Raw genomic sequence first — 25,987 nt, forward strand, 5'->3', positions numbered from 1 at the left:
CAACACCAGCACAGTACACAAACAAAGCAATTCTGCAGGTACTCACAATTAACGGACTTTATAACCAGCGTTAGATCCACTCTCCCCTGTCGATTCCTTCTGCAGCAAGAGACACCTTCGGTGTACAAAAGCTCCAAACCCATGGAATATATCTACATTTTGCAGAGCCCTGCAGTAGGGAATGATAAATGTATTACACTGCCAATTAAAACCTAAGACATGAAGAAGCTGCAAGTATTGTGGTTTCTGGGTGACCTAGACCTCTTGGAGTCATTCACCGGAGGATGGATTTGTGATTGATTCACACTAATCACTTCCTATTGCCCATACACTGCTGTTCCTACCCCAAGCAAAGTGCATTTGGAGCTGCTGTCTGAGGGACTGAACCCCAAGCCTTCTGCAGTTTGTGGGAGTGCCCCATTGTAGGCAGCGTTCTGCCTGAAAGCGGATTGTACATTTACTTTTAGGGAAAGATAAAGATCCTCAGTGACTTTTCCTTGAAGGAATTCAGGCTGGGCCTCTTAGGACTGGGGCTCTTGGGGGGCGGCTTTTTTTTTTTTTGGCAATAAAACCTTTTTTATAATGAGTGTTTTTCTTAGATATATACATGAATGTTTTTATAAGAGCGTACTTTTTTTTTTTTTGGCTTAAGATCTGCTGATTTATTTTCTGAGCCAAATAAGAAATTTTGATTTTAAAACAAAACCTTAATTTTTATAACAAACTCTTCCGTTGGCTCAGTTCTTTGTGCCTCTGATCATTTGTCATCTTAATGTTTATTAAACAGCACTAAGTGTACTTCATTCAATGCTTTTTAACCCTTTGTTTTTTGAAACAAGCACAGATGTGGGGAGGTGATAATGGAGAATGGTGTATCGGTCAGTAAGAACATTGCTGACTGGGATGAACCAGAATGCTGTTGGTATCAGTGCCCCGTAGTCAGCTGAGGGTACTTGGTGATAAATGAGGTAGTCTCCTCCTCTGCCATTGCAGCTGTTAGCAGTGAGGGTTTTGGGGGCTTCCGAGTTATTGTCAGTTTTCTCAGAACTTGTGTGAGGATGTGCCTGGTCCGGCAATTTGATGTGCTTTGAAATTTTTTTTTATTTGTAGTGCAGTGGCTGATCTACACAGGAGGTGTCCCTGGTGTAGTAAAATCCCTGAATTAGGGGGTACTTTCACATTTTTTTATGTCTTTTGAGTACTCTGTCATGTTTGGCTAACGTGTTTGAAACCTTTGGCTGTTTGCTGTTAGGCTAACAATCTCTGCTCCGAGTCTTTGGGCTCCGAGGAGCGGGTTTTTGCGCTGGACCCACGGCAGGAGCCTGGTCCTGCGCAGAGCGGGACCACAACGCTCTTAGTTTTTTTACCCTGGTGAAGTCTTGCCTCATAACTGCTTTGCTAATGAGAGAGTGTTTGCAGGTTTGAGCAGGAATTGGAGGCTTTGTTTCCAGTTGGTCCAAGTCCCGCCGCAGTTATCTAGTAATTGAGAATTGGTGAGGCTGTACTAGCATAGACAAGTCAACTGCATACAGTAGCTTACCTGGCACTAACGTTTGAGAGAGAAATAGATGCTTCCAGCATAAACGGCAGCTTTCCTCATCTACTGGGGCTCTGCCAGGCTCCCCAGGCTAAATCCAAGCCAAGTGCAGTGCTGGCGTTGTTGCCAGCTGCAGGAGCCCATCGTGGCACCAGGGTAAGCGGGCTTCTTTCACTCCTCTCAGCTGTGCACATCCAGATCTTTGTGGGGAAAAGGCTGATTTCCAAACCTGCGTGTGTCTCACAACCGCATCTCCTGGGCTGCCGGTGGTCTTTGGGTCGTGGGAGATGGGGATAAGAAGGTGACTCCTGGCTGAGCCCGTGGTGAGTCCGGGGGCACGTTGGTACCTTGTGCCAGGGATGAGAGGCAGGCAATGAAATCTCCTGTGGAGGATGCCAGGATAGGAGGAATTGCTTGGGCTGTGTGCTACTTCTGTTCTTTGCTGAGGGGAATATATGGAACAAAGCAATTGAACCATCTCTTCAGGAAGATGTAGATTGTAAAAGCAGACTTAATTTTGTGCTTCACTTTTGTACCAAAGAGCTGATTTCTGAAACCATTTCCCAGCTCGCAGCACATCTCTAGGCATTAAAATGTTGTGAATTTGCTTGTCAGTACCAATATTTTCTTTGACTGAAGCTATTGAAACAAAGTAGTCTTTTTTTTTTTCTCTTTCTTTAACCTTCAGTCTTGCTTCTAAAAGAAGTAGCTCTCTCTTTCTTTCTTGGTCAGATATAAAAATGATGATAATTTCAAATATTGCTTTAGAATAATTGCTTTCCTCCCTCTTTTGTATGACAACAGAAGCTTGGCCTGATCTTAAATCAGATGCTGGCAGGCAGAGGGCTCTTGACAGCCCTTCAAAATCCTTTAGTTACAAGTCGGCTTTAGCCAATTCTTTATTTGTAAATGACAATTTTCTACAGAAAAATATATGCTTGGGCTTCAATTTCGGAGTCCTAGATTGCAGCCAGGAAAAAATAATTGAATTTTTACACTGGTTTTTGTTTGTTTGTGGTTTTTTTTTCCCCTCTCTGTTTCTTCGTAACTTAAAAAAATAAAGTGAGGCTCTGTAAAGCATAACTAGGGGCTGATTGAGGGAAGCATCTACCCTGGTTAGTGGGACTGCCAGTGGAGACGGAAGTGATGTTTAATTTGTTCTTTGCTGAGAGAATCTGGGGCTACTCCAAGCATTTTGTTTGGTGTCTCAGTTCTGTGAAGGCTTTGCCCACGTCTGCATGACATGGGTTATCACTGCAGCTCCACTTGTGGAGCAGAGCCTGGCTGAGAGTTTGGGGAGAGCTGTTGCTGTCGGTGGGTCTGATGTGCGGGACGAGGTCTCGTGGCGTGGGGGCAGAGCTGTGTGGGACGGGGTGGCCGAGCTGCTGGAGGAGCGCAGGGACCCTTGCGGCAGCGCCTCTGTGCAGGGAAGGCACTAGGCTTGCGCTTTGCCACCTTCAGTCCTTGTCATAAAACTCATCTCATCTTTAGTGGAAAAAATTACCAAGTGAGAGAAATGCAGGCTCTGCGCAGAGCACCTGCAGCAGTCGTGTCCCCAGCCGACCACCCAGTGTTGTTCCCTTTGATTGCTTCAGTGTTTGCTGGCTGCTGTTTAACCAAGCAAGTCCTGGTTCTGGAGTTACGGGGCGTTTTCGCCCTTCAGTCTTTGTAAGGTGGCTGCTCTGTCCAGCTTCTGCCATACAGACAATGAATTCAAAAGCTTAATGCGTTAATTTCTTACTGCTGACTTTACAGCATCTCTGCATGGTGGGGTGGGCTGCTCGTTAGTTGTCTCCAGTGATAAGGCATTGCCTGCTCCAAGCTGGCGCGTTTCCCCTCTGTCCAAGCATACAGGGTTGATGCTCGCCCCTTTGGTGCATGTTGATAACATTGCCCTGGATCTGCCTGGATCTAAGGTGACTTGCAAAGCCCAAGGGGTTTGGGATCAGCCCACAAAAGACACCAACTTCCCCTACCAGATAACCTGTAATGAGTTATCTGATAGTATGTTCTCTGTAGGGTGTCTAGCATAATCCCTTCACCTTGTATGGACCAGCCCTAGGTGTGCCGGGGTCATCAGGAAGAGCTGGGTGCTTGACTAGGGTCTTGAGGATCATGAAGGGGTATTTGAGGGACCTGATCCAGCCCCTGATAACAGTGATGCTCTGAGCATTTCAGCTGAAATGCGGTTTGTAGAAGCTAGGGGAGTGCATCGGTACTTCTTACTGTCTTTAGTATTTGACTATTTTTAAAGTACCTGTGCAAGTTCCTTTTAGGCTGACCCATGGAAACTTAATAAGACGTTGCTTGGATTTGATGTAATTGCCTTTTGTCTGCCAGAAAGCATGCACCCTGTCTTTAGGAAAGATGAGGGGAATGGCATGTCTTTTTGAGACAGTAGCTATGAGGATACAACTCTTGATCATTTTTCACTTAGATTTGCATTCAGAAGCACAATAAAAATCATTTATTAAAAAAAAATATCCGGGGGCTAAAGTTGTTATTGAGTGCATTTACTCAGCCGTTTCTTAAATAAAAACAAAACAAGACAAAGAAAAAAAAGAAGCATCTAATCAAATAGAATGTGAATTGCTTTTGTACAGAAATACTCTCACTAACTGGGCTAAGGGATGGCATCTGAAGAATATTTTTTTACATATTGCTTGAAACGATCTGGTTAAACCGTGTGCTTGTCTTGTAATTTCTTACAGATGGTCACAAGAACAAAGAAAATATTTGTAGGTGGATTATCGGCTAATACAGTAGTGGAAGACGTAAAGCAATACTTTGAACAGTTTGGCAAGGTAAGTTCCTGCCCAAGTGAGCATTACATATTTTGAATTCCTTTTTTTCCCCTTCCTTTTTAAAGTTTGTTTTGAAAAACAGAAGTGCAATGAGGCCTATGCTCAAAGGAGGGCCATGGTTTTTGCCTTTCAGTGTAATTTCTTGAAGCCTCTGGAATCTCTTGAATTCCTTTTCAGTTCATTGCATGTTTACTTGTACATCATTGCCAACACTGTTTACCTTCATTAATGAAAAAAGAATCATTGAGAGGTGAATTTGTGTATGTTCAGGAAGAATTTGACCCTTGGCTGAATGATTATACAGTTGTTTTCTCCATAAAATCAGCCTTCTGTTTACCCTTGATTCCAGTGGCAAAAGGAGCAGATAGACATGTTTGAGAGAGCTCATTAGGTTGTGAAAATGCCTGAAGGAACCTCATGAATAGCAAGAATAATATGGAACTGACTAGAATATCCATTTAATTTGTTATTAAAAAAACCTTATGCAAGATTCGGTGGAAATATATGTAGAATCCTCACGTGTTTTTAAAAAAGAGTTTGTGCAAGAAATGAAACCCGAACCTTTCCAGAATAGGTGATTAAACGGGTCTGACTCCACAATCCAGGCTCTATCTAGCTGGATTTTAGTGCCACCAACTTCCATGGAGCTTACTGGATCCACAGGGCTTCTGGGTGCTGGGTCAGGAGTCCAACAAGGGGAAGAGCTTGCAGAACCATCTGCTTTGAAAGCAGTTCATGGTACCACCTTCCTGTCAACCCTGCCACCTGCAGGGCTCCATACAGCTCAATTCCTGTCTTTTGGAGTTCATCAATCAATGATTCAGATGCATGATTGCATGAGGACACAGCAGGATATCCCAAAGCAAAGCACCTCCCATTCCTTGTAGTTAGTTTATGTTTCTTTTATCTGCCCTGAAAAGTGTTGGCCAGGCAGTATTTTGTTGCGGGCTGAGGAGGGGAGTTTATGAATTGTTCCTGTGCTGGATTGATAGGTTGTTTTGCAAACCGTTCATTTTATTTTCAATAATAATCTTCGATTCCGGCAGGATGTTTACAGCCTGCTGAGCCTTTTATTAAAGGATTACATGAGCTTTTGGATGTATCTTCTGTAGTTACTTCTAATTGCAGAACTCCCCTAACCTGTATTTTCGAAGTTAATAATAGTTTCAATATAAGTACTTTGCATATTGTCTGGATGCTGTCTTAATATAGTCTTTTTAATTTCACCATCTGGTAGTTTCATGCTTGCAATTTTACAGTCCCTGAGAATGCAGACAACTAGGCTGTGTTGTTCAGTAGTGACTACTGATTCGGGATGCTTTGGTTCTGCTTTCATGCTCTGCCTTTTTTGAGATAGCTCAAAAGGGGTCTGGCTTTCCAAAGGCAACACTTTTCGAAAATCAAATATTTTTTCAAGTGTCTTAATTTGAAGGCTTCAAGAATTGGAGCTGGAAATAATTGCACAGGTTGCACTCAAGGCTGGAACCCATTCCTCTGGCTGTAGTGTTGCGGTGTGTCCTGCTGGGGCTGTGTGGTCCAGGTGTGAGAGCTCAACTCCTGAAGGCCTGAGGCTCATGGGGCTTGGTCCCTGGGCTACCAGGTGACCCTTTCCAGTTACATCCCTGTTTCGTCTTCCCTGGTCTAGCTTGTGAAAAGGAGTTGAGCTTGGTGAAGTTAATGGTGTTCTGAAGGAGAGGCTTCTTGGTTGCGTCACCATGACGTGCCCTCACCATGGAGGCATTCAAGTTCTCTCTCCTGCACTTGGCTGTTCATCAACTGCAGTGGTTTGGTCTGGGGTATTTTGAGGTGATTCTCCCCAAAGCTCTGGTTGTGAGAAGATGCACAGTAGTTAATGACTCCAGGAAACTGGGACTTTTGGTCCGGCTAAACTAGAGAAGACTCGCTAGCACACTGTGGTTGGGATGCTACATTCAGATGTAATGACCCAAGATTGGCCCTGTGGGACCTTGTAGGAGCTGCTTCCTTCTCCGTTCCTCTTCCCCATCTTTCCTTGCCTTGCTCGCTGAGGCTGCAGGCTCCTTGTGGCAGGGGTTGGTGATGCATCAGTGCAGTGCTTAGCGCACAGGCCTTGCTTTCAAGTCAAGCCATTACAGTGCAAACAGTGCATAATGATCGATTGGCAAGGTTCGCATTCGCTTAGCGCTTTCTTAAAATAAAGAAAATTTCATTACATAATTAATGTGTAGAGGAGCCGCCCATGTTTGATAAGAGCATCTCAGGTGACTTACTCTTTGAAATGCTGAGCTTATTTATTGGTGTGGAAAAAATTACTTACCTACTGCTGGGATTCTTGAAATCCTGTTTGTACTTGCTACGGAGAAGAGCTTTGCAACCAGGGGGAGGTTGTTTTGGTAACTGGAGGCAGCTCGCAATACCTGACGTGGTTAGCACAGCCACCAGCTTAGGGGGCAGGCAGACGCGCCCGTTTAATTGGAGTTGGCAGGAAAGGGCCTCATGTGTTGAACTGAAACTGCGGCTTTTTGAAAAGTAAATGCCAGAACCTTTTTCTCCAATAAAGAGAAGACTGCTTTAATAAACCTTCTTCCCTGACTTCACCAGTGAAAATGCCTGCCTGTTAGAGCAACAAAGTGCATGGTAATGATAACTCCTGAGGCTTTGATTGTGAAATTTCTGGTCGTGATTATTTTTCCTTTCTGTAAAGCCTGGGATCTGTAGGAGTCCCAGCTTTCATTTTGTGAAGATGAGCATCCCGAGCTGCTGTAAGCTGGGGAGGAAGGCTGGGAAAAATTACCTGAGTGAAGCCAAAAGGCTTAATGAGCACGAAGCAGCATAATTAACAGTCTTGTGATTGCTGAATGCTTAGAGCTAGTGATGCTCAACCTGCACACATATGGTTGTTGTGGGGATCCTTAGAGAGGCTTGGCAAGTGCTGGGGGAAGGGGGTCTGGGGGGGCTGAGGGAGCTGCTGCTTCACGTGGTTTCAAGGATCAGGATCCACAGGAGGATGTGAGAAGGTAAAGCTGGAAAAACACAACTCCAAACTAAGCCACAACTGCCTACAGTCAGAAGAAGAAGAAAAAAAAGCAATTGTCTTACTACCTAATCCTCCTGGTCTGATGCAGTTGTTTCTGTGATCCCCTGTTATTTCAGTTAAAGATGTTTCAAACATTCTTGCAAACAGAATAAATTCACTGGCCATGTTAACCCATCCAGAGCCTGCAGCATTGCCCTCGTACTGACGCGTGAGAAGCTGTTAAGACCAAATTTTAAAAGGATTTAAATGAGAAGGACTTAGAAGTGAGGAGGTGCAGTGGGGCTGCGCTTTCCTCCCCCGTGTCCTTCCCCTCCGCAGAGACGACCGGTGCCCTCAGCAGTCGCTGGGGCTGCTGATAGACCCATTTTATTGCTTTCTGAAAGTGTAAGCGAAACGGTGCTGTCCGAGATCAGGATGTGTTGGAGCATTTAAAGTTTCTGGTATCATTTAAAAAGAGGAAAAAAAGGAACAGCCTCCTAAAACCTCACCCGGAGGACTGCGACCAGCGAGAGGAAGCCTCCACACACTAGCAAATTGCACTTCTCTCAGGACCTGCATGTTCTGCACCTTTTAAGCTGCAAGCCACTGATGATAAGGCACTTCTTGGGGTTCGTTTTTTACTAGGTAATGCTCCCTTTATAGAGCTCCTGTGAAAGTAGCGTAGTCCTTATTTGCGACTTGCAATTATACTTCACATGGCGAACTGTGTAATTAGTTTGGAAGACTTATGCCTAGTCATTGGTTTATCCTAATCGGCTTTGGCTTTTCCCAACAACAAAGTGAGCTTATTTTCCTAAGCTGAAACAACTCTGCTCCCTTTGTTCCACTCTTTTATTGTCTCATTCCTTTCATTCTGTTTTGCTGCCAAAGTTTTGTTTCATTAGGCCTACAAGTCATTTCCAATCCAGTGGGCTGCTACAATGAGGCCTTTATAACTCAGCTGCCCTGGTTCCCATGTCCCTTCTGGTCCAGAGCCAGGACTTGCTATTTGACATGGGATTTTAACCCTTTGAGTGCCCCAGCTGCCTGTCCCCCCTCCTTTGCCTCGAGGCTGCCTTGGTGTGGTGCAAGCCAGGATTGAGATGTGGGTTGGAAGGACTGCCTGATGAGTTTATGAACACCGAAAGGTTGCGTGCAGTCATTAATTGATACGTTAATGTGGTTGAGCTCCAGGTATGCTTTTTGACCCAATTATTGAAACAGAATTCTAAGTAAAAATCTTCTTACTGAAGCTACTGTAATCAGTCTTGGTGGGAACAGCCCTTCGAATGAAAAGGCTGCTGTCTCTCTTCCAGGCCCTGTTTCCAACACAATGGGAACAGTTATGTTAAAGGTACGTTTCAGTTGTCTCCAGCTATTAGAGCAGCCCCTATCTACTTGTTCTTGTAGAAAATTCACGCTTTCTTGTGTGGGAGAGAATACATTTGAATTTACACTTCTTTGAGAAAGAGCAGTGATTTTTAGAGGAGATGTGTGAAATAGCTTTGTGGACAAACAATATTTTTACATATTGTTATTTCAAACTGCTAGAAAAGCAGCATTGGTGTTGGTGGCCCCAGCTGTTTTACTTCTAAAAATCTTGAAGCAAGAGCATTGGCTCTGTTTTTTCTTTCATAGCAATCCTAAAAATGACTTCTGGGGAAAGGGACTGTGGCGTTTGCTTTTTATTTTGAATTTTCAGCTGAAATTGGAACAGACCAGTATGCATTGATTTTGTTTTCTCCTCTGGCTTGCCACGAGGTCCCTCAGACAAATTGTAGGCATGTTTCAAGTTTGCTTGGAATATGTTGTTTCCTCAAGAAAGGCTTTTAAGGTTTGGAAATTTTGAAACAAGACAGGGTTTCTGAATTACCTCTCTGAATCCAAAACGTTTTGTGCAGTCGCTTGTTATTTCCTGTGAGATGCAAACCAGACCAGTGGAATAATAATATCTAGCATCCGATGGGTTTTTTTTTTTTTCTGCAACCATGCGCTTTTGAAAGATTGTAATTTTCTCATCTCTTCCTTCTATAGCTCTGACTTACTGTCTAATGGCAGTGCAGCAAGTGAAAGCAGAGTAAGTTCTCCACCCCTGTCTCTACTCCAGGTTCCCCTTAGCAAAGCTCTGGGTCTGAAATGCATGAACGGTAAAGCTGGAAGCAGCCAGGCTGCGGACAGAAAATGTGAGAATCAAGAGTCCCCTTCTGAGGTTGTACAGTGGACAGCAATGCAAATAATGACCAGCTTAACCTTTGGAAAAATAATATTTTATGAGAATAGACAAAGAGTTCCTTCTCTTTCTCTGTGTAACTGTGCCGGGAGAGGGAGTGATCCACACCAAGAGGTTCAGCCTCATCGGGTAGTTTACATAGCATTGCTTCCTACTGCCTTCCCCTCTGACAGCTGTGAAAGTGTGAATCAAGAAAACATGAGAGAAAACTCCTCCTTGTTTGGCAAGGCACCTGGGTGTGAACGAGTTAATGCTCCCTTGTAGTGTTAAGCACTCCAGTGGTTTACTTTTCCCTGAGACCTTGAGTATGGCCTCTGAAGATGTTACTGCAATAGAGTTGTTAGCATGAGAAAAGGTGCTTTTCTGCCATGGCTTTATTTTGGGGGGATTTGGAAGTCTGTGTGGAGCTAAGGCCAGAATCAGGAGGTGCAAGGCGTTTTGTTTGCATGAAAGTGAAAGCTTAGTTAATTCAGGCTTGGCATACTGTTTGAATGGTATTGTTACATATGTTGGACATTGATATGTAGATTTAATGGTCAATAGGACACAGGATGGTCTATTCGTAAAGTATTTGCTTTGCAGAAGAGTAATTTTTTTATTTGATAAGTTGTTAGCCTTTCACATTTTTCAGCACTGTATTTCCAGATTCGATATTTGTGAATTGGTTACATTTTATGAAATGAAGGGACAGATTTGGACTCTTATTTACATTCTAGTCTGTAATAGCCAGAGTTCACAAAACATTTGTAACGTGCAGTAAAACAGAGAATGTGGTGGCATGTTTTTGAACTGCTGCGAACCTCGCTGCTCCCTTCCAAATTAACACTATGCTCCAGAACTGGTGTTAAATAGCTTTTAGCTCATTATATTCTCCTTTTCTGTTCAAGTTATCTGGGTATGTCTTGTGAGAAGCTTTTAAATTGGAATCATTACGCTTCCTTAAAACGGAATGATCAGCAGACAAAGAAGTCCCTGTTTGCAGCTTCTTAGAAGTTCGGGACAATGGGGAACCCGGTTTGTGGGGACCGCTCTTACAGCAGCGCGGGACAGCATTCAGCAGTGTTCACGCTGCTGCCTCAGCCCTTTGCTTATGCTTTACAGTTCCAGTATTTCTGGGTTTCCCTATCTGAACGTTATGTCCATGGTATTCCCAAGGATAGTTACTTAAAAAGCCAGTCAGTGTTTTCTTTCTGTCAGTGAAAAGTTGTACGCAGGAAGTCAGTTTTTAGGTGGTCTGGAATAAGACACATGCTTTGTGGATGTGGTTTTGTTATAAATTAGATGTTGGTTTGTACCTGGGTTTTATGAAAAGAGGAAATGTTAAGGCAGGATTTGTGGGCAAGAAGGCTGTATCAGAACTCAGCAGAAGTTTGACGTACAGTTTTGTTTCCTTTTCAGCTCTGGTTAAGTGAAATGGGAAGGAAGCTTTTGTGCTGTAGGGCTGTAACCTGATGAGATCAGGTAGTTGTGGCAGAGAGTGGAGGCCCTGAGCATCTGTCTTGTTTCCCACCGTGCCACCCACTTGCTGCCTGCCTTTGGGCAAGATGTTTTATTTCACCTTACATTTTCTTGCCTTTCTTACTTAGTAAGCTCTGAAGGCCATGGGAAATGTAAATACGCCAGCGCTCATGTTGCTCGCAGCCTTCCTCGGGGCGGCCCCAGTGCGGGCCGAAGGGCTCACCCTGGCAGCGGTGGTAGAGAGCTCCGGCCAAGGTGCTGCCAGCAGCACTCGAGCTCGTTTGGGAGCCTGTGCTTGGCCGCTGTGGCACAGCCAGCAGTGCGGCTCTGCTGTAGGGGCAGCTCGAGCATCCCTGCTCCTAGGAGCTGTGAGGGCAGGGGCTGCGGAGTTCTTTAAAATGGAGTTATTTAAGACAGCTCTATCCTTGGATTTTTACTTTTTTTTGATGGCTAGCATTCTGTCTCGCATACTTCAGTGATAGCAGCGGAGCAGTTTTGGGCCGGAGCTTGCTGAGCATGGTATACCACTGGCAACCCTGAAGCATTCCGAGAACCTGAATGGAATAAGTGACGAGGCTGTGTTTGGGGAGAAGAAGGTTGTAAGAAAACATTCATATTTCCTCTTACAGCGCTTTTGAGAATATTTGTTTGTGGGGTCTTTATATCAGTTTTGCAACTGAACCAAACCCATGAAAATGATTTATCTTTTTTCACCCCCTACTTTTGTTTCATACAAACCCAGTAGACTGTATAAAATATGGAACAAATTTAGTTAATTGTGTTTGGTGGCATCTTTAAATTATCCCTGGAGTGGTCTTGGATTCAGCTCAGGGTGCGTGAGTGGGGCTGTGGATGTAGAATTCTCTGGAAGGAAATGATTTGTTCTTGTGCTGTGGTAGCATCTTGGAGCCCCCGTGTTGGAGCAGGGCCCATGGGGTTGGCTGCTCTGCAGAAAGACAACAGCAGGATTAACTCTGCCCCAGCAAGCTGCATCGGAGGCAAAAGGTAGTGGTGCTAAAACACAGCAACAGGAGTGAGGTAAAATTTTTCTAATAGATATTTCCAATATATGCCACAAAATTGCATCAAATTTCCCTTTGGTACTTGTCGTGAAGTGCAGCCTCTTGGACTCTACAGGCGTGTATTTATAGGTGTAGGCACTGCTCCTGACATCCATCGAAGTTATAACCTGCATCCAGAACGTTACTTCTGTTCTTTGAGCAGCTGCAACAGGGTGCCAAAGCGTTGCCTTGAGAAAGCTCATGTTTTAACATCAGTTTGCTAATGAAAGAGTAGTAGCAGTTATTTAAGACTTTGTGTGGTGTAATTGAAGCTTGCGTGATGCTGCTCACAAATTTGGGGTCAGCTTGTCAGCCCGAGTGAGCTAGTTAAAGCATAATCGATTGGCGTGTAAGTGTTTGATCATTGTCATTGTACTACATAATAAATACACCGCTATTGAGTGATAGGATGTGAAATGTGAGGGTTTTTTAAATGCAGCTCTGAATCTGGGCCCGTAGGAAAAGGGCTTACGGAAGTATCCATGAGGAACTTCATATAAGTTGTTCCAAATGTGGAAAAAGAGCACACATTACAGAAAGGAGTAATGGCTTTTCCACGTGGAAATGGCCGTAGGTGGTCACCTGTAACGGTTCTGGCTGGCAGCACACAGAGCGCGGCGCTGGTGAGCAGAGGGGTGCCAGGCACTCCCTCCCCTGTGGCCTCGTACCCAGCCCTGCGGCTGTGGAGCTCCCGGGAATAAAACCAGGCACCCATCAGCCCACCTTGAGCTCTTGTTCCAGCCGTGTTTCACTCTGCTGTACGGTGTTAAGGGAAAGCATGGGTTGATCTGCAGCTTGATTTTTAAAACCTTACATTTTTCTGATGGAAAATGTGGGGGTTTTGTGGAGATTTCTGTGCAGAGCCTGGTGCTTCTTGTTTTGTTTGAGTGCTTGTTCTTTTTGATTTATTTCTATGATTTTCCATTATGTTGCTGAAAATAAACAAGATGATTTTGAGTCAGTCCTGGAGGTGAAACAGCTGAGCTTCGCTCACACACGCAATACTGAGGTATGGCCGGTTTAATTAAACTTATGCTAATTCTGCAGAGGTAGAATGTGAAAGTTGTTTGAAGTCCATCTCACATGTGTATATCTGTTAGGAGAACTTAGTGTTTCGTTTTCTGGGAGAAAAGTGAGCCTGAGCGTATTTTGGAGGTGGTGGAGTGGTAGCCAAGCGTGGCGGGTTGGTCAGCATCACTCCTTCAGCAGCTTTCCTCCTTGGTCAGCATCATCCAGTCTTGATTAATATGGGCCAGTCTGGAGAGGGAGAGAGGCCTGTGGTTGTACTCTGTGTGGATGGTATAGCATATATATTTATAAATATAGCTTTAGAAGTGGGACAAGGGCAAAGTAGCTCAAATGAAGAGCCAATTAAGGTAATCTAAGCAGAATGAGGATTAACTGCCTCTTAATATGAAAGATACCTAAAATGCATGTGGGCCAGTTTAGATCAAACAAATGTTATCTCTGCTAGGGACATTTGCAAGGGGTTTGGGCTGAACAAGAATCAACAGTGGTGTTTTCAACTTGCTGCCCGGGACAAGGAGTTGTTGAAACCGTGATCTGGGCTGGGCTGGGTCCTGCTGGCAGAACGTATCACATGATTTTCCTCTTCGCTGTAAGGTCATCACTGTGGAAGTTTGAAGAATTAGGAGCGTAGGACGCATTGTAAAGAAATGATTGCTCATATAAAAAGAGTTCACATTTTGCAGTTTTTATTTTCACAGAAAGTTGAAAAAGTCTGTCAGAAGAAGCTGCTGTATGTTTTCATTGTAAAATGAGTGGCAATACCCATCCTGACCTTTGCTGCTGCTCCTAATGCTGAAAGGGGCTGGTCTGAAACGAACCAGTGGGGCACATCCAGGTACCATCCGCTGGCAGCGAACGTGAGGTTGCCTCTGCACCCCTGATACAGGACACAGATTTTAAATCTGAGCAAATACAAATACACGGGATTCCACTTTGAGCATCTATTTATGTTAACACTACATTACAGAGTGTTTTGGGTCTGCGTTGCCTGAAGGTGCTGGGCTGTAAGCTTGTTCTGGCAGTGTTTATTGGCAAAGAGGTGCATAGCAGACCCTGCTGTAGCGATGCTCCGTTTCTGGAGAGGTTGAAGTGTGAGCGGTGACTTTTTGGGAGGAGGTGCCTCTGTTGACTCTATTACTCTGATGAGTGGTTTAGCAAGTTCACATTGGTGCCATGTTAATTGTCAGGACTGGGAGGGTGGGAGCAGATTTCACCGGGGGCAATGGAAGAGATCCAATGAATTTCCACTCTGTTTCCCTGCTTGGCAAACCAGCACTTACTGTCACTTTGCATAAAGAGGTTGATTTCAGAGGGTCAGCCATCACCATTCCCACTCTTCCCTTCCCGGCCCACCCTCCCCTGAAGGAGAGGAGGCCGACGAGCATTTAATTTCCCCACCAGCAGGTGCTTGTCATCCATCTGAAGATAGCTGCCAACATCTGGTGCGATTGCCGCAGCAAGCGCAGTAACAAGGCGGCCTGCAGTTCAAACGCAGAGAGAGCATTGCCTCTTTTAATGATAACAAGCTGTTGGCTTCCCCTCTGAGATGAATTCATCTCACAGATGTTTGTCTAGTTTTGGCAATCTTATCACTATAGCTTTGGTGATTATGCTCAACTGGAGACTATTACTATAAAAGAAGTTTGAACTTGTTCCATTTTTGCATTATTTATTTATTTATCTATTTATTTCTTTGCTTTCTGGATATAATTTGTATCAACAACTGTAATGCTGGTCCCACTACCCACATACCCTTCCTTTTTTTTTATTGCATCTGCTGAACAGTAGCTCGCTACTTGACATTCACCACTGGCGAATGTCTTTCAGCCACGCTGACATTTTTAACATTCCCCATCAACAGCTTTGTGGTTTGAACCCTCTATTTAACACTACATTTTCTGGGATTACTTGGCGCTCGTTCTGTCTGTTCTCTCTAATAACTGCAATATACTTACTATTTCTGCAAAGCGTGAGATGCCAAGAATATTCTGGGTACTTCCTTTTGGACGGTAGCACCCTGGTGACCTTGGCAGAGCTTTGTAATGACAACGTACGACCGTCTTCATTGTTATATCTTAAACATTTCCAGCCTCAGGATGATCATATGGAACATGGAGACGTGCAGGCTGAAGACTTCAGAGCTTGTTTGCTGTTGTTTGGTTTTCTAACATGCCTTTTTCTTCTGTTATTTTGTTTTTAAGGACACGTTTTCTCCTGAGCATGTGGAATTTAATTCTGGTAAATAGGATTTATTTTTGGAAACTTGCTTGTGAATAGGTGACTCATGCCTGAATGAAGATGTGTCACGGTTGGTGGGGACACCATGTATATAATTTCTTAGTCTATAAATAGATGTCAGGCTGAGTATCGGTGACATGGTGATGCTTTGCTCTGACTCGTTAGCTGCAGAGTGGCTTCTGAGGAAAGTGTTTGGAGTGTCAGTCTCTCCTGCTGGAGCAATAATTTCTGCTGATGTTTAAGGAATAGACGTGAATAGCTTTGTAAAATACTGGGAGAACTTTAATTGGCACATCGGGAATCAGGATTCAGACACATTCCCAAGCCGCTGTTGTGGGCTGTATTCGTACCACTTCCCTCTATTGCAAAGGCGGAGAAACTGAGCTGGGGAGTTTGGGCTCTTGTCAAAGGCCAAGGTCGTCACCTGCAGGGTCCTGAAATTCAGAAACTCCTGTTTACTCGTTTCATGCATACTCTGATTTCTGTTACAGAGGGAAATTTTAATTTCAGCGTTAGAGTTCACCAGGATTTTCAAATACTGGAAGTAACAGTTCCTTCTTCCCATTGCTGATGCTAAACTGGTTACATGTTGTTGATGTTTGCTCAACACCATTTACCCACCAACGCAGCACATATGGTTTAATGTCTGCCTTTTTTTCTGCTTCTGCTGTAGTTACAGTATTATTAAAAATCCATTAAATTATAATGTACATCATAAAATATGTGCTCCTGTGAATGCGAGCACAGATAATTATTTTTGATGAATAAACCAGAAGGACAAATATGTAAGAAGTTCATCCTGCAGCTTTCAATTTTCATTATATACATCTCCTGCAGGGGCAATTGTTGTGTTGTTGCAGCTGGTTATTTCTGTGGCCTGGCTCTCCCAAGAGATGGATGATGACAGTGCAAACTTGAACTAGCAGAAGTGCCAATGTCTTTGCGGGCATATTTGTAGATAAATGGTTTCCAGGGGAGGTAATGCTTTGGAAGGTAGAGGATGTGAAGAGAACTGCAACACAGCAACGACTTTCTCGGAGTTTTTGTTCATTGCATATGGGCTTTGTGGAATCTTGGAAAGTAACCTAATTATTTCTCATTAAAGTAACCCAGAAATCTAGCACCAAGCAAGGTGTCATTGTAAAAACACCACCAGGAAGCTAGGCAAGCTCTTCTTGGTTTCCAGAGCCTGAAGTAGGCAAGGGAGTAATTAAAAATAATGCATTATAGTGTCCATAAAGTTTCATGCAGTATATAATGGTCCATAGGGGCCTCACCTAGTTTCCCATACATGATACATACATAATAATTACAGCTTCTCATTAGCTTTCCCATAACATTGAATATACTTCTCTTTAACACCCCCTTCAGGCTTCACGTTATTTGCCAAGCATTTCCTAATAAGCAGGAACTTAAATATTTATCATGCTTGCCTCCTGTGCCCACCAGGCTATAGAAGCTGTTGGCCTCTCTTCTGTCTGTTTAATTTCCTGTTCCTCAGTGCTCTGGCAAAACCCAGCTCCGGCAAAGTCTGGTCCTCGTACCAAGAGGACTTTTCCTAAGGTTTTCCTACTCTGGTTTTGAGAGTCCACCCCAATATTTCTTGTGTGCGACAGCACGACTGCACCTGGAGAATTGGCAGATAAACTCTTGCAGGGACCTTGGTCTTAGCAGCAGCACATAGCCCTTAGATGTCCCAAGTGAGAAAGCCAAGTTATCCCAAGAAGTCCTAGGGATCCCACCAAATCCTTTGTACCTGTGGTCTCTTTGCACTTGGGTATTAGTGTTAAACTGCTCAGGACTTGATGGGTCCTTCATGGTGACTTGGTTGCTTTTTGCCCTGGGAAGACGTCTTCTCAGGGCTTTGTGCTGCTTATGGTGAGAGTTTTAGCAGGATTTAGCTAAGTTAGTCCAGGAAAGATGATGTTTGAGCTGATGTGGTTTGCCTTGTGAGTCCAGGAGTAATGAGGAGAAGGCTGGAGTGTTATGGCTGTGCTGGGGTCATGGTTTTAGGAGTTTAGCTTTGCGGACGTGGCACTGAGTTGCTTCGTTATTTTGGTCTCATTCAGGTCCCCACCCAAAATCTGGGACTAATAGTGTAGCTTTCCTATTGCGGCCGTGACTGCAGGCTGTTCGGAGGGAGAACAAGCATATCTGTGTGCAGCATCTTGCCGTGACCTTGATCAAAGTCACAGTGCTGCTGTGATACCAAATGATGACAAATAAATTCACCTTCATACAGTTTAGTCTAGCTGGCTTTGTTCCTTCATCCCTGATCCTCCCTGTGAAGGATTTTGTTTACTTTTCCTCAAATGGAAGAGGCCCTGTTACATAGTCCTCCTTTCAAAAATAAACCTCTGAAAAGGAAAACAAAAGAGAAGGAACAAAAATCAGATGTTGTCTGATAACACAGAGCAGATCCCGATCTTGAGTTCAAGGCAGCTTGAACCAGGGGTTTGTTTAAGCGTAACACAAATTCTACCATTTTTGGATGGTTTAAAACTCTGCTCCTCTCCCTCGTGTACTTTCAGAAAAGAAACAAAGGAGAACTGCAGTAAAATTATAGAAGTAACATCTATTACCCCCCACCTGCAGTTCGATTTATGCTCTGAAGTTCATGAAGTCAGTTAGATTCTATGGAAAAGCTGTATTTCATTTGACCTTCGGACTGTATTTTGACTTTGAGAAATAAAAAGTATCTGGTAAAGACCAGATTGCATCACTTCCAATCCTAGCAACAGATTCTTGAACTGGGAGACAGAAAAGGAGTCGGGAAGAGAGAGAACCCTTGCCTGTGGTCTACAGGTTCCGTAGAGCTGTAGTGACACCCCCTCCATGTGGCTGGGGCTCCCTGCCCACTGTGCTTGTGCCTCTTCCGGCTCCACATGCTGCTCTTTGGGTGTGCTGCTGAGTTCATTGGGCTTTTGTTATAGTTATTTGCTTACTGACCACTTTAAATGTGTTATTTGTGTTTGGAGTTTGGAAATCCTGCCTGTCGAAATGGAAGGGAACTCTCAGTAGTTGGTGATGTGGGAGTGAGGTGTGCTGGCTCTTTATGAGATCTGGATCCATTTCCCTGATGGACTCTTTAGGCTGTGATGATTCTGGAAGAGCCCATCTTGTTGAAAGAAAGGAGCTGCGGAGATTGAATACCCAGTGATCTTGAAGGCAAGCGAATCAACATAAACATTGCTGCTCTTTGTGCTCTGCCTCCCTGGAATGGGACCTGGCGCAGTGATGCTGCGGGGTCCCGGTGGCAGCCACGGTGGGCACGCGGGGGAAGAGCGTCCCACTGCTGCTGTCACCTTGGGTCAGCGCTCGCCGAGAGCTGCCTGTCCTGGGGCTGGGGGCCTCTGTCTGTGCGAGGAGCTTTCCAGGGAGAGAGAAGAGGGCTCAGGCATTTCTTTTAGTGAAGAGTTCAGCTTCTTTTTCTTGGAGATTGACTAAGGACTTCTGCTGGATTTTCACTAGTAAAGCATGAAACAGCAGTTGGAATCGTAGCTGAAGGAAAGCTGTCCTCTCCTCTGCTGCTGTTTGATGTTTTGAATACTCCAGGTAGAACGTTTTACTTTCCTTTTGGTGATTCAGGAAGCTAACGTTACTTCAGGAGGCTTCCTGGTGGCAGTGGCCAGAGTGTTAATTATAACCTCAACATTCCTTTGCTGAAAACGGAGCTCAACGTGAGCACGTGAGTGACTGCGACGCTGCTGACTAACTGGGTCATACGTGGGAGTGCTTAGATTCCCAGAGTCAGTTTGGGTGGCTTCGGGCTCTCTTCCTCTGACACCACAGCTGCTGGCAGCTGGCCGGTACGCAGCGTGAGGCCTCATGGCTTGGGTTAGTTGGCAAATGAGCCTCTTGAGTGCCACTGACTTAAATACCTCAGTGGCATCAGCAGATGCATCTGTAGCACTTTGCCATTTGTGGTTGTGTTTCAGAAGTAAATTAGTAGTAACTGTTGGCTGTTCCCAACCCCCAAAACAGCTGAGAAGGATAAATGAAAACCTCAGTAATGCCAGAACTGTGCCTAGTTCATCAATAATTACGATATGGATTCCTAGTGGAAAGTAAGCTTTGTGCATCGTTGACCCATTGGTGATATTTTCCATTCTGGCTTTTCTGTTTAAGTGGATAGATTTATGTACTATTCCTTGACCTAAAAATTTGCTCCTTAAAATGTACAGGAGGTGCAGGCTGAGATAATCCATGGTTTGGGACTGGAGGCTTGCTTTTGACCTCTGTTTACATGATGTAAATCAGACAGGAGTAGGGCTGTGGAAATAGGACAGACCAGCTCTTGCGTCAGGGGCTGTTCAGCCTCGTCACGGCAATAATGCTGTGTAAAAATGCTAATGCGTAGTACAGTTTTGCCCTGGCCTTTGGTGATCAGGGATGTGCTCTAAAAATAAAAGAATTGGAGGTAATTGATGACTTCAGCCAGATTGTTTGTGGATGTGAACTGGCAAAACTGCTCAAGATGAGGAGAGCTGTGCTGATTTACACCCACGGGGCGTGAATGAATGTGATCCAGACGTCAGCAGCCCTGTGGGCTGTGCTGGTTTACACAAGCTGTGAATTGGGTACTTTATTTTGAACGATGAGCGGCTGGAAAAAACATCTTTAAAAAGGGGGGGGGGGGGGGAAGGAAAACCCAGGGAACTACAGACCAATCAGTCTTGGCTCTGTGCAGGGCAAGATCATGGAGCAGATCCTCCTGGAAATTATGGTGAGGCACATGGAAAATAAGGAGGTGATTTGTGACAGCTAGCATGGCTTCACTAAGGGCACATCATGCCTGACAAATCTGGTGGCCTTCTGTGATGGGGTCACTGCATCCTGGGCCTACACCTAGGTCAGGGCAGTGCCAAGCACAGTTGCGGGCTGGGCGGAGAATGGATTGGAAACAGCCCCGCGGAGAAGGACTTGGAGCTGCTGGTGGATGAGAAGCTCGACACGAGCCAGCAGTGTGTGCTCGCTGCCCAGAAAGCCAGCTGTATCCCGGGCTGCATCAAAGGCAGTGGGACCAGCAGGTCGAGGGAGAGGATTCTTCCCCTTTACTCTGCTCTTGTGAGACCTCATCTGAATACTGCATCCAGCTTTGGAGTCCTCAGCACAGGAAGGCTGTGGATTTGTTGGAGCGAGTCCAGAAGAGGGCCATGAATGTGATCCGAGGGCTGGAGCACCTCCTGTATGAGGACAGGCTGAGACAGTTGGGGTTGTTCGGCCTGGAGAAGAGAAGGCTCCAGGGAGACCTTAGAACAGCTTCTGGTACTGAGAAGGGCTACAGAAAAGATGGGTCAGGGCTTTCTATCAGGGTAAGGAGGAACGTTTTTAAGCTGAAAGAGAGGAGATTTAGATGAGTTCTTAGGGAGAAATGTTTTCCTGTGAGGGTGGGGAGGCCCTGGCACAGGTTGCCAGCAAAGTCGTGGATGCCCCATCCCTGGAGGTGTTCAAGCCCAGATTGGGTGAGGTTTTGAGCATCATGATCCAGTGGAAGGTGTCCCTGTCCATGGGAGGGAGTTGGAACTGGATGGTCTTTAAGGTCCCTTACAACCCAAACTGTTCTGTGCCTGATTCCCATTGAATGAAGGATCTGCCTGCACTCTTCCATGTTTCATTCTTCCTTTCACTCTTGTGGCCTCCACAAGCAGGAGCTGGTAGTGAAGCCTTGGTGTCAGCACACACAGACACAGCAGCAGCCACACGTAGTGCCTCTTGAGCGTGTGTACTTGTTTGCTTACAGCCCGGGAAGAAATCCATTCATTTGCGTATAGTGCTACTGAAATATTAATGCAGAACAAATCATCCAGTTTAAACTGAACATCAGACCGAGGAGAGAGAAGTGGTGTGTGATGCTCTCTGTGGTATGTAAGGGCAAATGTGTTTCCACTGCGACCGAATCCTCCTGGCAGAGAACCCTGTGTTGGGTGGGCACAAGGATCTTGAGTAGCTGGGACATGTAAGTGGTGAAAGTTTTGGTCTGTAACCCTTCTCCAGGTTCCTAGGGGCTAAGGAGAAATGGGAAAAGAAGCTTCGCTGTGTTGCATCATCTGTGGCTGGTTGGGAGGATATTTGGAAAATGTTAACGGCTCGTGGGACTTTTTCAAACAGACTGTTTAAAGAAGTTATTTTTCCCAGATGGTAAATATAGGAGACATCCTCAGCAGCCTGCTAGTAATAATAATACTTATATGGCACTTTCTATTTTCAAAGTCCCGTCCAAGTAGCTGATCTGTCTTGTCTTTTGCAGTGATGTGTAGTTAAACTTGAAGGGTGTTGGCCTGAATTTGTAGCAGTTTATCAGCCACATCTGTGGGTGAATTTACTTTTCTGCTGTTCTGTACTATGGGAGTAAACTGATTTCTCCTGTGGATCTTGACACTGATTCCAGTCTTCCGTCTTGGCAGTGAAGATGATCTTTGAGCAGAATAGAGAGGAGAGATGCCTTTCTGCCTATTACACTACAAAAAAGATGAGAACAGCTTCACACAAAACTGATGTTCTTTTTCAGCATATGTAACATATAAATGAGCTTAGAACTTCTCAAAAGGAGCATGCTTTTTTCCCGTGGAAGGACCTTGCTAACTTTTACCCCCACACTCTCTCAGTGTACTTTGCATGTGTGAGTGCAGCTAACAGCAAGCTGCAGTGGTTCGCATTTCCTTCTGCCTGGGGCAAAACTCCTCTCGTTCTGCCCAGCGGGCTGTGGAGCTGTGGGACGGCTTGTTGCTTTAAACCTGGACAGTCAACCACACCGTGTTCTGTGTTTCCTTACTCTGGGACGAGAACAGGACAGGGAAAGTGCGCCATGATTTCATGTGGCGGTGCGTGCAGAGGCGTTCTTTGTGACTGGTGGCCTGTGCTGTGTTGGTGCGAGGGTGGAGTGTGTCAGAAGAGGGTCCTCCTGGCCCCGAGGAGCCCGAATGGTGCGCTGTGCCCTGGTTCCTGACTCCGCATGGCACGGGGGCGGCCACCACATCCCTGCCGTCCATCTCTTGTGTAATTTTGCCAAGGGTTTTCATTTCTTCAAAGGTATTTGTAAAGCGCATTAGGTGCAGGCAGAGGGAATAGGTTTGCATACCTGCCTGCTATTAAGTGGTTTGGTTTTATACTCCTTAATCCTTTATGACAGTGGCAAGGACAGTCTGTGTAATGCAGAATTGTCATTAAGCCAAGAGCATAATGCTCATGAATGAAGTGCTCCACACCCAGCCCTACTTCCCACTTGCTTCGTGTCTCCTCTGCTCCTGCTCCTCTTGCAGGTGTGAGCCACGGATATCAAAACTGAGCAGTGCCCAGGGCTGGCGTGGGCGAGGAGTGGAGTGTGGAGGCACCGTGCTCAGCAGGGACTCGTAGGAAGCAGGGGGGAAAGGAAGAAAACATCCTTAATGAAAGGGGCCGGGGAGAGAGAGCCAAGTTCCTAGAAAGAGGACCTCGCAAGGAATGCGCAGATGACATGAAGAAGTAATTAAAAGGAAAGCCCTAATGGGACGTTAGGGGGAGATGCAGCTGGAACTTGAATAAGCAAGTATAAAGAGGGAATTAAGTTTGTAAGCTTTCCTTTACGGAACTGATGGGGAAAATACGGCAACAGCTTCTGTTGATGTAAATCGGCATCGAGTCCATGGCTGATGAGCTGTAGCTTGTGAGCCTGGTTCACTTTATATTTGCGAGTCCTAAATCTTCACAGTGCACAGGGGAAGAGAATGTGGTGTTTTGCAGAGGTGACCTGAAGGACACTTGATTCCAAAGCACAGGAAAGGATATTGACTTAAAAAATGAAGTGAAACTGTTGGTAGTGTAGTTTGCCTGGGGCAAATTGGTAGTTTGCTATAAGTAATATTAATTTAGGTATATAATGCTTTAAATTATCTGGCTAATTTAATCTATGTGAGTTTAAAGACATAATTTATCTGCTCTGATCTTGAATAAAAATAAAATAAAACAAATGGAACAAACCCTTTCAATTAATATTAGCAGTTCTCTTTTACACTGGAGGGTAATATACAGCAGAGACATTTATTTTTAGCTATGAAGAATTTGCATGCGTGTTTCCAGATGTATTCTTAGACTTTGTACTGCTTAAAATTCAGCTACCACAGTATGTAGATCCGAATTTTCTTTTCCATAGCGCTTTGTCTCTGCCACTGTGGATATTTTTTTTCCCCCCCTTCTTTTTTCTCTTTTTTTTTCCCCAGCAGAGGTGGTGGAGGGGGCTGTGGTGATTAAGGCAGCCGGTAAGTCTCTTAGCTTCCTCTGAACTTTACTCCCTGTGCGAGAAGTGACCTATTTAGATGAGGCCCTTTGATGCAGTTGGGGAGGTCAGGTGAGGTCAGAGCACCGGCCGTGCCAGAAATCCCACAGATGCAGGAAGCGAGGAACTTCTGGAGGATGCGGGTTGAACAGGCAGTTATTTCAGTATGTTCTTTCTCTGTGTGTGCATTTGTTCTCTTACTAAATTCCTGAAACAGAGAGGGCCGGATCCTCTGCAGTGCAGAGAACAGCCATACTGCCTCTGCGTTTCGCGGGCGGGCAAAGAGCCCCACAGACAGCAGTCAGAGGACAGAAGGGGCAGCGGGTGAGGACACCGCAGCACACAGCAACGCTGGAGCTGGATTCTCTCTGGCTCCCATACCCCCGTAGGGTGTATCACTGAACGCTTACGCAGATGTGTACAAATTGCAACCCTGCCTCCCCAGCTCCTCCTTCCCAGACCCGTCGGGTCTGTCTCCTTCCTTAAAGCTTGTTTTCTGAAGAAGGGAGCTACACAGATGTGTTAAATCCTCCAGCCTTTTTAATTTTTCTAATTGCCATGTGGAAGAAAGGGAAGGAGGAAGAATGCTCCTCTCAGCCTGATATCCCAAAGTAAAATCCCAGCTGAGCAGCTTAAAATAGATGGTCAGCTGGTCGTGAGGGCTGGAACTAGCCCGGGGAGCGTGGCATCTGTCTCCCAGGAATGCTGCCTGGTCATCAGGCTGGATAAATTAGGACTAGTCCTGGTCTGTGCATGTGCATGAGAGACAGACTGTACTGAGGATGGGGAGCTGCCCTAAATGTTAGTGAGACTGGCTTGCTCGGTTCCTCTTAGCATCTGTCTGTGAATCGATAATTCACTGATCGTGGACATGGCAGATCTGAAACACTGGTGTGCAAATGCTTTGCAGGTGCTGCTCTCTGCACTGCTGCCTTAGCAGCACTTGCCTCGCTTTGCTCTGCCCCAGGAATCTCTGATTGTGAAGCTACTTTTAATGGTACGACTAATAACTGTTCCAGCTTTAATAAGGGGTGGGGGAGAAGATGATGCCTGTGATATCAGCACAACGACCAAGTCTGTATTTTACCTTCTGTGCCTTTCCTCCGCACGCTGCCGGCTCCCTCCCTTGGCGGCTGAGGGCTGGATCCAATGACAGTGTAGCTTTTCCTCAGATGCAGCACAAAACAGATTTTTCTAGTGGCTGAATTTAATCACTTAGATGCAGAACACTGATAGACTGAATCAATTTAATTCCTATTGCTCATGACTGGGAGGGGAGAGAGGGGAGGAGGAAGGTCATAACAATTTAGCAAGCAACAACTTGGCTTAAAAACGTAACCAATAGGTCGGTCTTCAGTTTTATTTTTTAAACCTGCTCAGGCCAAGAAATATGGCAACCCTGGGAGGTGGGAAATGCAGCGCTCTGCAAGTTGGGGAGAGGTCTGAGATGCTGGGGCTGCTATGGGGCTGTAGGATCACCTCCAGTCAGGAAATGAAGTTGATGCTGCGCCTTCTTTTTTGAAGGAGCTGCTGGAAAAGGGATCTTATAATTGGGCTGAAAACATCTGAAATGGTGCGCAGTATCTGAACGTCTGGGTGTCATGTGTGTTGGCCTCAGCATCTCTGCCGAGGCGGTGAGTGCTGAACTGCGGGGCTCTCGTATGGTGCCAAATCTCTTTGGGAGACTTCAGTTACCTGCTGCGGCACAGTCTTGCTCAAAGAATAGAAGGATTTAATTGGAAATGGAACAGTCTGTGAGTCTTTCTTCAAAATAAGGCCCCACTTTTCCTCCTGTGTCTGTTGCAGTTATGGCGTACCTGTTTCGTGTGAAGCCCAAAGCTAAAGGGCGGCTGGCAGCAGTCTTGTAGTGCCTTTACCAAGGGTGGTGGCTCTGTGGATCATGGGCTGTGCGGGTGTCTGCCCTGCCCCATGCCTGGGATACAGCCTTTTCTGTGCCTGCTACTTTTAGACACTATTGCAGTTTCAGTGATCCGCATCCCAGGAGGTGAAACTCCTGTGAAGAAGGGATCCCAAAGATTTATCCAAGGAAGCTGTTGATGTTGGATTCACCTTTTACAAGCATACAGTCCTCCCAAGAGAAACCTTACGTGCATCAGCCTGAGTGCCAGCTCCAGGCAGCATTTTGGAAGGTTCTTTAACGATTTCTCACACAACTCTTACCCAGATGGCCGCTATGAGGCATGGGTGAGACTGTCGCTGCTTTGGAGGGCATCAGTAACTCAGCGGTGACGCTGCACCATCCTTCGCAGGGAAACCACCTCCCTCCCAGGGCCTCCTGAGGTGCCATCCAGCTGGGCTGGGCAAAGCAGCACAGCCCTCCATCCAAACGCTGCAGTCACTCGGGGGCTGGCAGTAGAAGC

General features: G+C 45.4%; 1 protein-coding gene across 25 annotated transcripts in view; it reads left to right on the forward strand.

Moving 5' to 3' along the window:
• The window catches only part of MSI2 (musashi RNA binding protein 2), a 247,089-nt gene that overhangs the window by 82,062 nt on the left and 139,040 nt on the right, over positions 1 to 25,987 (forward strand). For all 25 annotated transcript variants that reach the window (XR_008453070.1, XR_008453073.1, XR_008453071.1 and 22 more), the window contains one exon: positions 4,249 to 4,341. Coding sequence is in view for 20 of the 25 variants with exons in the window: in XM_054084641.1 (XP_053940616.1) it covers positions 4,249 to 4,341 (93 nt within the window). In the remaining 5 variants the exon portion in view is untranslated. The remainder of the gene's footprint in view (positions 1 to 4,248; positions 4,342 to 25,987) is intronic.

This window comes from Cuculus canorus, chromosome 20 (assembly GCF_017976375.1).
Source record: "Cuculus canorus isolate bCucCan1 chromosome 20, bCucCan1.pri, whole genome shotgun sequence".
Taxonomy (NCBI): domain Eukaryota; kingdom Metazoa; phylum Chordata; class Aves; order Cuculiformes; family Cuculidae; genus Cuculus; species Cuculus canorus.